The 12,966-nt window shown below is 43.6% G+C and overlaps 1 protein-coding gene across 2 annotated transcripts in view; it reads left to right on the top strand.

Moving 5' to 3' along the window:
- ppp1r9a (protein phosphatase 1, regulatory subunit 9A) overlaps nt 1-12,966 on the top strand; it is a 90,078-nt gene that overhangs the window by 41,199 nt on the left and 35,913 nt on the right. For both annotated transcript variants that reach the window (XM_083787136.1, XM_083787135.1), the window contains exon 6: nt 6,198-6,333. In XM_083787136.1, the coding sequence (XP_083643262.1) occupies nt 6,198-6,333 (136 nt within the window). The remainder of the gene's footprint in view (nt 1-6,197; nt 6,334-12,966) is intronic.

The following is a 12,966-nucleotide window of genomic DNA, read 5'->3' as shown; positions in this document are numbered from 1 at the left end:
ATGGAGTCGTGTATTCTTCTCGATTTCTTTCTTTGACAGCACATTTTTGTCTTAGTCTTGTGTCGTGAATAGTTTTCATTTCCGTTTTTTTGTTTAGTTTAGTCACCTGGAAAGTTTTAGTGTTAAGTCGACTAAAATGTCTTTTGGCGTGCCTTGATTTTACACTTGCTGAAAATAGCCGATCTACAAGCTTGTAGACATGTTGTTTTCAGCATGCAACCAAGTGTAAAATGTGTCTTTTACTTATACTGGATCTCTTGTCCACTAGTCCGGGTAGTCCCTTCCTAATATTGTAGTCTAGTTTTTATTGGTTGACACAGTTGTCAATATATTTAGTCTTAGACACTTTTCTCCACCCATTTCAACCTGCTTGCACTCGTTTCTTCACCTCTTTTCCACACTCGATTGATCTGAAATGTTCACCCTAAGTACCATTTTGACCTGAGATCCGATTCTAAAAATGTCTTCTACATCCTGACAGTTCTCTGAAAAAGCTATGTTTCTATGTCAGTCGTTCTTCGATTTTTTTCAAAAAATAGCAGACCTACAAGCTCGTAGCTATGAGCGTGTAGATCAGATAGATGGTACCAACATCAATACAGCATGGAAATGTAGACCAAATTTATTTATTTATTATGAATTCATTTATTTAACAGCAAAATATTGTAAGTTTTGGCTCTGAGAGGTTAAATATCGTCAAGTGGTGGTCCGTGGCTCCACTCATTTAGCTGGGGACCACCTGGAACCCCCTCAAGGACCACTGGTTGAAAACCACTGGCTAATGGCTAGCCTGGGCAGCATTCCTTTTCGGGTCTATGATCCGGTCCGGAGTGGATGATATCGCTACGTCATGTTGTAGTCATTGTTTTGTATAGTCAACCTCAATCTGGAACTTCCTTTCCAGAAAGTTCCAGATTGAGGGTTCCGGCCTAATATAATGACTACAAAACAATGACTACAACATGACGTGTAACGATATCATCCGCTCCCGACCGGATATCACACGGCCATGTTGTCACACAGAGCAGTCTTTCCTCCTCGGTGGAGAGCCTGGTGGTGACCAGGTGAGGTTAGGTAAATGGCAGAGCAGTCGTGTGCATGCTAACCGGGCCCAGCTACCACTCACAGCAAGAGTAATAGTTCTTCTGCTTGAAGGTATTATTATCAAACCCTGCTCACTCACTGCCTCTTTTCTCACTTAACATCCACTTGCCTCTTACTCTATCCTCTCTTACTCTCATACGCTGCTGCTCCATTCTTCCTTCCTTCCCTCCTTCCCTCCTTCCCTCCTTCCTCCCTTCCTTCCGCTCACTGATCACTGGAGGATTTATGGCCCACTGTCCTAGTTCTGCAGTTTCAACTAGATTTAACCCCGACTTCCAAGCGAATCAATCTAGAAGTCTGTGTTCAGTCCCTCGCAGAGACGACCCCCTTCCCCCACAGCCTCGATCTGTTGTGAAAACTCACTTTTTAAAAGGTCCTCCTGGCATACAGAGGGAACATAATGTCATATCTTTGAGGAACAATGTAAATAAAAACAAAAGCTTGATGTATCGAAGGTATACAAATACGGTACACTTATTTATAGAAATGCACATAAAGATTTATAGACGGTATATACTGTACATCTATACATCAAGTACACTTACGTCGTATGTAATTAGGCATTATTCCACCTTCTATGCACCACCGTCCCTCTTCACCTCTACATTGTGCATCTTCCCTTTCAGTGCGACGCGTTCTGAGCTTGTAGATCGGCTATTTTCAGCGTGTAAAATGACTTGCACTGGATATCTTGTCCGCTATAGTTCCTTCCTAACATTTTAGTCTAGTTTATATTTGTCAACGAAACTGTCAATATATATTAGTCCTAGTTTTAGTCATAATAGCTTAGTTTTCATTTGGTTTCCATTTAGTTTGTCAGTGAAAAAAAAGGATGTCGACATTTTTCACCATAGTATTCGTCGACGAATGCCTGGCACGGCCAGATTGGTCTGGTTTCCAGGCTATAAGGGGCGTGGCAGGGCCAGATTGGTCTGGTTTCCAGGCTATAAGGGGCGTGGCACGGCCAGATTGGTCTGGTTTCCAGGCTATAAGGGGCGTGGCACGGCCAGATTGGTCTGGTTTCCAGGCTATAAGGGGCGTGGCACGGCCAGTTTGTTCTGGTTTCCAGGCTATAAGGGGCGTGGCAGGGCCAGATTGGTCTGGTTTCCAGGCTATAAGGGGCGTGGCACGGCCAGATTGGTCTGGTTTCCAGGCTATAAGGGGCGTGGCACGGCCAGATTGGTCTGGTTTCCAGGCTATAAGGGGCGTGGCAGGGCCAGATTGGTCTGGTTTCCAGGCTATAAGGGGCGTGGCAGGGCCAGATTGGTCTGGTTTCCAGGCTATAAGGGGCGTGGCAGGGCCAGATTGGTCTGGTTTCCAGGCTATAAGGGGCGTGGCAGGGCCAGATTGGTCTGGTTTCCAGGCTATAAGGGGCGTGGCACGGCCAGATTGGTCTGGTTTCCAGGCTATAAGGGGCGTGGCACGGCCAGATTGGTCTGGTTTCCAGGCTATAAGGGGCGTGGCACGGCCAGATTGGTCTGGTTTCCAGGCTATAAGGGGCGTGGCAGGGCCAGATTGGTCTGGTTTCCAGGCTATAAGGGGCGTGGCAGGGCCAGATTGGTCTGGTTTCCAGGCTATAAGGGGCGTGGCAGGGCCAGATTGGTCTGGTTTCCAGGCTATAAGGGGCGTGGCAGGGCCAGATTGGTCTGGTTTCCAGGCTACAAGAGGAAGTGAGAGCAGAGCAGAGGAACGGATCCCAGGATGTTGCTGTTACTGTACATTAGCTGGTTTATTTGCCATGCCGTCACTGTGCACTTTCTTTCAGTAGAATCACTCAAACAGATTTGATTTGAGGGCCTTTGAAGCCTTACAGATCGCCCCATCATAGATCATGAGGGCCTTTGAAGCCTTACAGATCGCCCCATCATAGATCGCACAAGTTTGATTAACTCTCAGTGGATGTGGAAATGGGTCCACTTTTTTTACACTCTCAGAGTTAACAGTGTTGACTGTGCACTTTTTATGAATTGAATAAGAAAAAGGGTTTGTGAGCAAAGCCGTGTGTGTGTGTGTGTGTGTGTGTGTGTGTGTGTGTGTGTGTGTGTGTGTGTGTGTGTGTGTGTGTGTGTGTGTGTGTGTGTGTGTGTGTGTGTGTGTGTGTGTGTGTGTGTGTGTGTGTGTGTGTGTGTGTGTGTGTGTGTGTGTGTGTGTGTGTGTGTGTGTGTGTGTGTGTGTGTGTGTGTGTGTGTGTGTGTGTGTGTGTGGCAGTCTCAGCACAGTGGGAGGCAGGGAAGAGACTGTATGAGGCTAAATGGCTGTTTCCAGGCTAGCTGCTTCTCAGACCCCCGCTGTACTATTCCCATGAGGAGCCATCACTAGCTAGTTGGTAAAAAGGGGGTCAGGATTCACTCTCAGTCACTCTCTCTCTCTCTCTCTCTCTCTCTCTCTCTCTCTCTCTCTCTGTCATTTTCGGTAAACTCTCTCTAGCATACTTGCTTGTTATTTGACATGTAGTTCAAAGGGAGCTCTTCCACTGGAGCGGAAGGCATTTCCACAACAGCCATTATAATTATCTGGAGCAGCATTTCAGAGCTGAATTCAGTTGATTGGATCGTGTGTGTTCTCTCTCTCTCTCTCTCTCTCTCTCTCTCTGCCCCTCTTTCCCTCTCTGTGTCACAAATACTCCATGAAAGACACACACACACACACACACACACACACACACACACACACACACACACACACACACACACACACACACACACACACCCCTCAGCACACTTACAGAACCCCTGCTGTGTTGAGGAAAGTGCTCCTGAAATAACGGAGAAAGAAAATCAATGGTCCCTTATTATTGTATGAGGTTATGAGAGACACCTCTGTCTCCATTCAACCACTTAAGCCCCATTTTGACCTGAAAAATAGCAGATCTACAAGCTCATAGCGCGCCACCGAGTGGCGCGCCAGGGCTGAGCACCGAAGTCTGACATCACTTTCAGTAGAGGGCGCCAGTACACAGGTTCATGTATTTTTTTTAGTTGCATTGAAATCCCCATAGGGGGGTTTTAGATCGCTTCATATAAGAACTGTGTTTGAAAAATAAACCGACCACCCTGGCCTTTCTGTCAGGGGCGTGGCTGTGTGTCGTTAATGATGTCCATTAATATTTGATACAGCCAGTTTCTGGAGAAAATGGAATAAATGTGGCCGCAAAAGCCTTGAAACTACATATGAAGGCAATGTCGCTGCTAATATACGTCACGCCCAGCTGTCAACACATTGCGTTCCTGAGATTCATAGTTGACGTAAGCTCAGCTGGTGGTGACTCGACTCGTACTAACCACGAAACATTAAATATCAATAAAATAAAAATAAATGTAATTAACATTCAGTTTCTGTTGTGCGACGGGCAGCTGCAGCCACCCCGCCTACCCGGAAATGTAGTCTCTGGGTTGTTTGACTCATTTCTAACGCTTATTTTGTTACTCTTTGGGTATATTTGTACATTTCCACCTTCAGTCGATGCTTCATATCCATATGAGTAAAAAGGCCGGGGTGATCGGTTTATTTTTCAAACGCAGTTCTTTTATGAAGAGATCCAAAATCCCCCTATGGGGATTTCAATGCAAACTAGAAAAAGTGCCCTTCCGGGCACAGGTCTCCACCAGGTTATCCACAGATCCGTGCAGTTAGAGGTAAAAACACTTTTCGGCCAGTTATAGCGCCACCTTGAGGCTGAGTTGAAATTGTTCATGTGGCATTTTGTCCTCGGCCTAGTGGGAATGTGGGTGCACAATTTCACGGAAATCACGCGATGTGTTCATGATTTGCAGCATTTTGTTTGAAACTGAGCACTCCTGTGAACTTTGGAAGCCAATCTTAACCAATCAGGATGGAGTGTGATAAATCTGAAAGACCCGTTTCGTTGAATGGCTCTAGAGAGACTGTGTACCAATTTGCGTGATGTTTGGACAAAATCTGTAGGTGTACTGTGCAAAAACTTGTTTTGCACAAAGCGGCCTCCTGGTGGCGCTATAACAGGCCGTTCTGGAAAGTTTGGGGCAGAGGTTGATGGTTGGCATCCAGGGAGTGTGTGTGCAAAATATGGCATCGAAAAACTTGTTTTGCACAAAGCGGCCTCCTGGTGGCGCTATAACAGGCCGTTCTGGAAAGTTTGGGGCAGAGGTTCATGGTTGGCATCCAGGGAGTGTGTGTGCAAAATATGGCATCGACCGGGTTAACGGTGGCCGAGATTAGCTGTTCACGGACACACGGACACACGGACGGACACACGGACGGACACGCGGACGGACGGAGTGCAAAACATACTCTCCCCACATGCCTTCGGCCTGGTGGAGACAATAACAAATACATGAACCTGGGGACTGACTCCCTCTACCGCCAGTGACGTCAGGACTTCGGTGCTCTATAGTGTCAACATTTATTCCTCTACATGTGTTCAGATAGTTATAATACTGATTGAATAATAATGGATATGCTGTTTTTTGTTTGTTCATGTAACTGCCCATATAGCCTACAGTTTATAAAAGTAATGCAACTGTTACTTTATTTTGAATAAGCCATAACATGAGCACAATGTACAAGTGTGCTCGTCATAATGTTGCTCAGCAGTTGTTCAATTTGCGCTCAGAAGGTTGGAGCGTTTGAGCCGGAACATTAGATACGATACGATTCAATGCTTTGAAATTGATACAGTAACTATTTAGCAAATACATTAAATATGTGTGTGAAAGTTGTGGATAGTGCAGGTTCCATGAGGGAAAGATGTATTATTAATATGGATATAAATAAGTAAACACAGTGATTCTCTGGCCAATAGATGGACATTGTATTTGAACACATAATGGACAAACCCGTACCTTGACATGAACACAGAGAATACACACATTTCTCGATAAACCAAGTGTAGCTATATGGAATTGAAAAGTAATTAATATTTTTCTTTTTTTCTTCTCAAAATGGCTAAATACAATGCACAAGTACCACTTAGTGTTGATTAAATTGATTATTTACATTGCAAAAACAATTCCATTTCAAGATGGCCGTATGTATCTCTAGCAACAAGTATGTATGCTCGTATATGCTGATTGTCCAGCTGTGTGTGTGTGTGTGTGTCTGTGTGTGCGTTGCAGGTTTATGATTGGCCGAGAGCGTCCGGGCCAGCAGAGCGAGGTGGCCACTCTGATCCAGCAGACGTTGGAACAGGAGAGGAGGCAGCGGGAGCTGCTGGAGCAGCAATACGCCCAGTACGACGCTGACGACGACGAGGTAAGACCAGGAACCACATGGGGGAAGGCTAGGGGGGGGTGTGTGTGTGTGTGCGATACCCCTCAAGGCTGTGTCCTTAGTCCCGTCCTTTTCACTCTTTACAATTCAATTCAAAGGAGCTTTATTGGCATGAGAAAACATACGTTTACATTGCCACAAAGCAAAAAGTGGAACAATACAATCAAAAGTCAGAATCTCCAATAAATCCATTTCTATGTCACCGAGATCACTCGGATCATGCAGATGGTGGAGGAATTCACGCAGTGTCTTTAGGGTGGTTGTGTTCCATTCGATATCCTTCTCTCATCACAGCGGCTCACGGATCATGCTGCTGTGTTTGTTGTACTTTACAAAAGTGACCTAGGCCTACTTTAGCTTCTCTAATGATGACACTGCCATTCTATAATTACTCTACAGAAGTATAGCTTAGAAAAACTACATTTTCCCCACTAAACACAATGGACCATGACAAGTGACAACTACCTAAACGTATAGCTGAACGTGGACAAAACAAACAACTGGGTATTAACTATCCATTGTCCAAACTGGACCGAAGCCCATCCATGGAACGACAGAACAGTTTGATAATTTCATATATCTTGGACTCACCAGTAAAACCAGTATCGTTCAACACATTAGTTCTATCCAAACTCAATCCCAGCAAAGACTCCATGTTTATCCGTAATCTCTTGCCCCCCACCCCACCTCTTTGTTTGTTCTTTTTGCTCCACAAAAGCATAATTCAAACCATCCTGTACTGTTCCCCATAGTTTTTCATTATACATACCATGTCCAACAAAAACAATCTTACCGGCATCTTATGCTGCCTCCAAAATCATTGACCTTTCCACATCCAAGCCTATAGCATTGGAAGTAGCAAATGACCCTGACCATCCCCTCAATCGTCACTTCACAATAATGCCATCTGGACGGAGATTGAACTTTGAGTTGGGAAAAACATCGCCTTAGTAGGAGTTTTGACCACTCTGTCAATGCAGCCTTAAACGTGTGTGTGTGTGTGTGTGTGTGTGTGTGTGTGTGTGTGTGTGTGTGTGTGTGTGTGTGTGTGTGTGTGTGTGTGTGTGTGTGTGTGTGTGTGTGTGTGTGTGTGTGTGTGTGTGTGTGTGTGTGTGTGTGTGTGTGTGTGTGTGTGTGTGTGTGTGCAAGCTCATACGAGCTTGTAGGTCTGCTATTTTTGAAAAATCGAAGAACGACTGACATAGAAACATAGCTTTTTCAGAAAACCGTCAGGATGCAGAAGACATTTTTAGAATCTGATCTCAGGTCCTAAATGGGTTAAACAGCTTCCTCCCGCTGGCTGCTAGGCTGCTGTGCTGACTCTGCTGCATGTCCTATTATCTCTGTACCTGTACTCCACACTTTTATCTATTTTTACACATCTTTTAGCCACTTAAACCCTAGATACTACATGGGCAACTGCTGGCCCGGGGGCCACATGCAGCCCTCACCTTCACTTAATGATAATGGTCACATATTATGCCAATTATGAAAATTGCTCAACATAATATGCAAGTTATCATCTGGCAGTTTCTACATGCTGGGGACCCAATTTCTAACATAAAACTTTCAAATCCAGTATCATATTTAGAGAAGAATCTCAAGAAAATTGCCCCGTGTTTCTGAATCTATCCCCTCCCTGTGTCCACGGAAAGGCAATCCAAGTTTAGACAATAGCCTAATAATATCAACAACTTTGGACAGATACAACCTGTTCTTCTCTACAGTAGCTTTGTGACTTTCTGAAAGTTTAGCTGCAATAGAGCCTGAAGAGTGAAGATGCACTCTTTTTTAAAGTGATCCCATTTAATCATGCAACTCTTATGGGCATCGGATATGGCATGTTTGTCCAGTTTCGTCTACTCCAGGCACTCACGCCGGTATTACGAAATTAGTCCATGTTGCTGTCATTCTGGAAGTGTCGGCAGGCAAAACAAAACACTGCATCCTTTAAAACGGAATATTCCATCCACACATGCTTCTCGTAATAGAAGGTGGAAAATGAACGTTTGTTTTTTGGAGGTGGGGGGCCAAACTGCCCGGACACGGTGGTTGTGACTGCTCTGCTGGGGCAGGCGGGGCGATAAAATAATGTGACATGATGACTACTATAAAATGAATGTATTGTAAAACAAAACATAATAGAATTCAGATTTGTTTCTCACAATTATTATAATTTTATTAAAATAAAAATAATCTTGTTTTAAGAAGAAAAAAAAAAGCAATTTCACCCCTGGCCACCAGGGGGTGCAATGCACTGTCCGGGAGTCGAACCCGCGGCACACTGCGACTGGATTACCAGTCCGGTGCCCAGACCGTTACGCTACGGCCTGGGCCAAGAATGACACCATATTTGGACAAGGCTTCAGCCCTATCTCTGACTGCCATTGACCTACACATAAATTCAAGTTTTTTTTTTTTTAAATCATGCAAAAAATAAAATAAAAACTCTCCCCCTGCCCCTCTGCCTTCTAGTGGAGATAATGAGTGACAACAGGGTCCAACACAGTGCATTGAGAGCTTTCCTGCAGATTGGTTCTCGTTTTCCATTCCATTAGTGTCCAGATAGCCATACTGGCATTCTATTTTGACAGGTAGTTCATGTTCATTCCTTCACCTTGTGTCCCAGGCCTGAAGTTAATTAGGCATTTTGATTAGACTGAAAAGCAGGAGCATACTTCTTCTGGGTCACTGGGACTGGAGTCTTAATAGTGAGAGACACTTCAGCTTCACAAACAACTTTATACACCAGCGACACCACATTATTATTATTATTATTATTATTATTATTATATTCCCTGTTTAAGTGCCGAACAGAATTTCATGAAACAACCATGACATTTAGATTTGTTTTTCCTCAGGTTTTGGAGGGGAAAAATCCTCTTCTGTATTCTTAAACTAGCCTATTAGCCATATTATCTTTCCGTAGGTAAATAAACAGAAAACAAGGCTTAGTTCATGTATTTAACCCATTTTGGGGCGGGAACCCCTTTTGGTGTTAGCATTATGTTATGCTTTAGCTATTGAAAAATAGCAGATCTACAAGCTCATAGCGCGCCACCGAGTGGCGCGCTACGAGCTTGTAGGTCTGCTATTTTTTTTTAAATCGAAGAACGACTGACATAGAAACATAGCTTTTTCAGAAAACTGTCAGGATGTAGAAGACATTTTTAGAATCTGATCTGAGGGTCAAAATGGGTTAACAAATCCCACCCGAGGCACACTTAACCTTGGCCACCGTGTAGAGCAATCGCATTCCAAGTCATGTTCATGCCAATTCATGTACCTCATAAGACGTGGCATGGATCTCAAAATAGTGGAATGGTAATGAACAGTTGGACCCAGTGACCAGTTGGAACCATATCCACTGCCCATTTACCATCCAACAGCAACAGAACTGTGACAGCTACACCTTCTTCCATCTGCCATTAAAGGACCACTTCACCACTTTTCAACCTATCTTCATATAATAGGTCCTCACTCCTCACTAATAATCATGATAAAATGGCACGATTGTGTCTCATAGGAGGGCTGTGGGGCCGTTTAGAAACCGTCTTCCAGTGACATCATCATTAGGCAGATTATTTTTTAAACAAGAATGTTTAGATTTTCATTATAGTGAGAACGATGGCTTGCAACTTTTCAGGACTAGAAAGCCTGCACTTTTTATTAGCTTGTGTATTCCCCATCGATGATGTCACTGGAAGACGGTTTATGAACTGCCCACAGCCCTCCTATGAGTCTTATGAGACACAGAAAAAAACTGCGCCATTTTTTTCATGATTATTAGTGAGGACCTATTATATGAATATAGGTTGAAAAGTGGTGATGTGGTCCTTTAACCCATTTTAGTCGGGCACCCATTTTGGTGTTAGCATCATGTCGTGCTTTAGCTATTGAAAAATAGCAGATCTACAAGCTCATAGCGCGCCACCGAGTGGCGCGCTAAGAGCTTGTAGGTCTGCTATTTTTTTATCTGATCTCAGGTCAGAATGGGTTGATCAGACCAGTGTGTGTCCAGTGGAAACCTCGTATGAATCTGATCTCAGGTCAGAATGGGTTAATAATGTGCTTTTAGTTTATTCAAATAACCTGTTTCTGGATAGCAGCTTCCACCAAAAGGTATTCCTCCCCCTGCATGACACCAGTGTTGATGTGGTCGACTAAAACTATGACAAAAAAATGTTTGTCGACTATACCTTTTTTCAATGACGAAAACTACATGGAAACTAAATGAAAACTAAGCTATGATGACTAAAACTAAGACTAAACATAATTGACAATTTCTTTTTTTTTTTAAGATATTTTTTTGCGGCTTACGCCTTTTATTGATTTTTGAAGGGACAGACAGTAGGCTGACAGGAAACGGGAGAGAGATGGGGGGATGACATGCAGTAAAGGCCGTGTCGGGTCCGGGAGTCGAACCCGCGGCACACTGCGACTGGATTACCAGTCCGGTGCCCAGACCGTTACGCTACGGCCTGGGCCATAATTGACAATTTCATCTAAAATAAAAACTAGATAAGGGACTAGTGGACAAAAGATCCAGTATAAGTAATTTTACACTGCTGCATTTTACACTGAAAAAAGCAGATCTACAAGCTCACATATTGCTTAAAACACCAAAAGGGGATCCCGTCCTGAATGGGTTATTATTCAAATCATAACACACACAAAAGAAAAAAAAATGTTTTTTTTAAATATACAATGTTGATTTACACATTCAGGTGAACCCTATGAATAATGGATTCGTTTTTTTCACAATAACTAGCTTTGTTCATGAATCAAATCACTCGCAACAGTTGAAGCGAATGAACAGTATCTTGCACAAAGACTTGTGCAGAGAAGTGATTCTTTTTTTCTTTTTTTTTTAAGATATTTTTTTTGCGGCTTACGCCTTTTATTGATTTTTTTTTGAAGGGACAGACAGTAGGCTGACAGGAAACGGGAGAGAGATGGGGGGATGACATGCAGTAAAGGCCGTGTCGGGTCCGGGAGTCGAACCCGCGGCACACTGCGACTGGATCACCAGTCCGGTGCCCAGACCGTTACGCTACGGCCTGGGCCTAGAGAAGTGATTCTAACTGGGGGGGGGGGGAGGGGGACATAAGGAATCTGCTCTTCCTCAAACACCAAAGTGTCCATAACATCCTTATACAACCCGTCCACTGGGTAAACAATTATGAAGCTGTTGGAGTGATCTATGGGCCAATAATGAGAACTCATCAATATTAATATTTCTATAAATACGTATTAGAAGAAGCTCTCACCACAGGGGGGGGGGGAGGATTCGTTGTTATCCTATCGAGCAGACACCTTGTATCTCCACATATATATATTTTTTCTTTATTATTATTCTTTACTTTGTTAAAGATGGAGTACCGTGATTTTCAGTTCATTCACCTGAACTGAAGCCTCACCCACAGCTGTTGTTGTATGACAAAGGAGGAGGGGTTAGGGGTTCCGAGTTATGGAGCTGGTGGTGACGGAGGCGTTGCATATAGAGCGTCTGCTAAATGCCTAAATTGTAATTGTATAGCAACCGGACCAATGTTAAAAGCTGCTTAGGGGCTTCATATAGTATACGGGGCGGGGGGGGGGTTCCTGGCTGATAACGTCCCATAGCTGAGGGGTACGAATATATTCGTACTTCACAATGTCACAATGTGAAGTGTTGTGATTATGTAGATCTGCATGTATTCTTTTTTTTTTTTAATATATTGAACCAATGAAAAGTAGGCCATTAACAAAAGCATGTGACTACATAATAACTACATTCGATATATTCGAACACGTTTTTTTTTTTTTCATTTCCTAAAATATATCAGTTTTGGACATACAAGGTTTCTGCCCGACAGCAGCATCTATCTATGCATGGAAGACTGGTGTTGGGAATTGGGTCTCAAGAGAACATATATAGCTCTAGAGGTGAGCAATAGTACTGCATTATCACATGCACCATTCATTATACATGGCGTCTTGGACATGCTCGTGTATGCACAGCTGCTAGCTAGTACCCACTTATACTGTACATGGACTCGTACACCAAACACCATGCAAGAACCATGTGTGCATGTTTGTGTGTATTGTGTAAGCATGCCCATAACAAAGCACACAGACACAAATGTACCCATTTGCTAGAATACATACAGTATGTGCTCACACAGACAGAAGCAGATTTTATGTGTGCAGCCAAGCAAGCAGTCATATGGGGAGACTGCACGCACGCACGCACGTACGCACACACCTCCCACTCTCTCTCCTCTCTCTTCCTAGAAGACTATCACATTCCTATCACATCCTCCCATCTACAAATCAGTGTGAACCATTATATCATATCCCATATTACATATTCATAGTTCACATCATCAACCTCCCCAGACAGCCACGGTGAGCATCCCCCTGCTTAACCCATTTTGGGGGCGGGAACCCCTTTTGGGGTGTATTAAGCATTATGTTATGCTTTAGCTGTTGAGGAAAAATAGCAGATCTACAAGTTCATAGCGCGGCACCGAGTGCCGCACTATGAACTTGTAGGTCGGCTATTTTTGAAAAAAATCGTGTCAATGTGGCGCAAATCTTTGAATATATATTTTTTCTGAGCAAACGTTTTTA

Source organism: Protomyctophum parallelum (assembly GCF_964188405.1).
Source record: "Protomyctophum parallelum genome assembly, chromosome: 1".
Lineage (NCBI taxonomy): Eukaryota > Metazoa > Chordata > Actinopteri > Myctophiformes > Myctophidae > Protomyctophum > Protomyctophum parallelum.
This window is presented reverse-complemented; position numbering and strand designations above follow the sequence as displayed.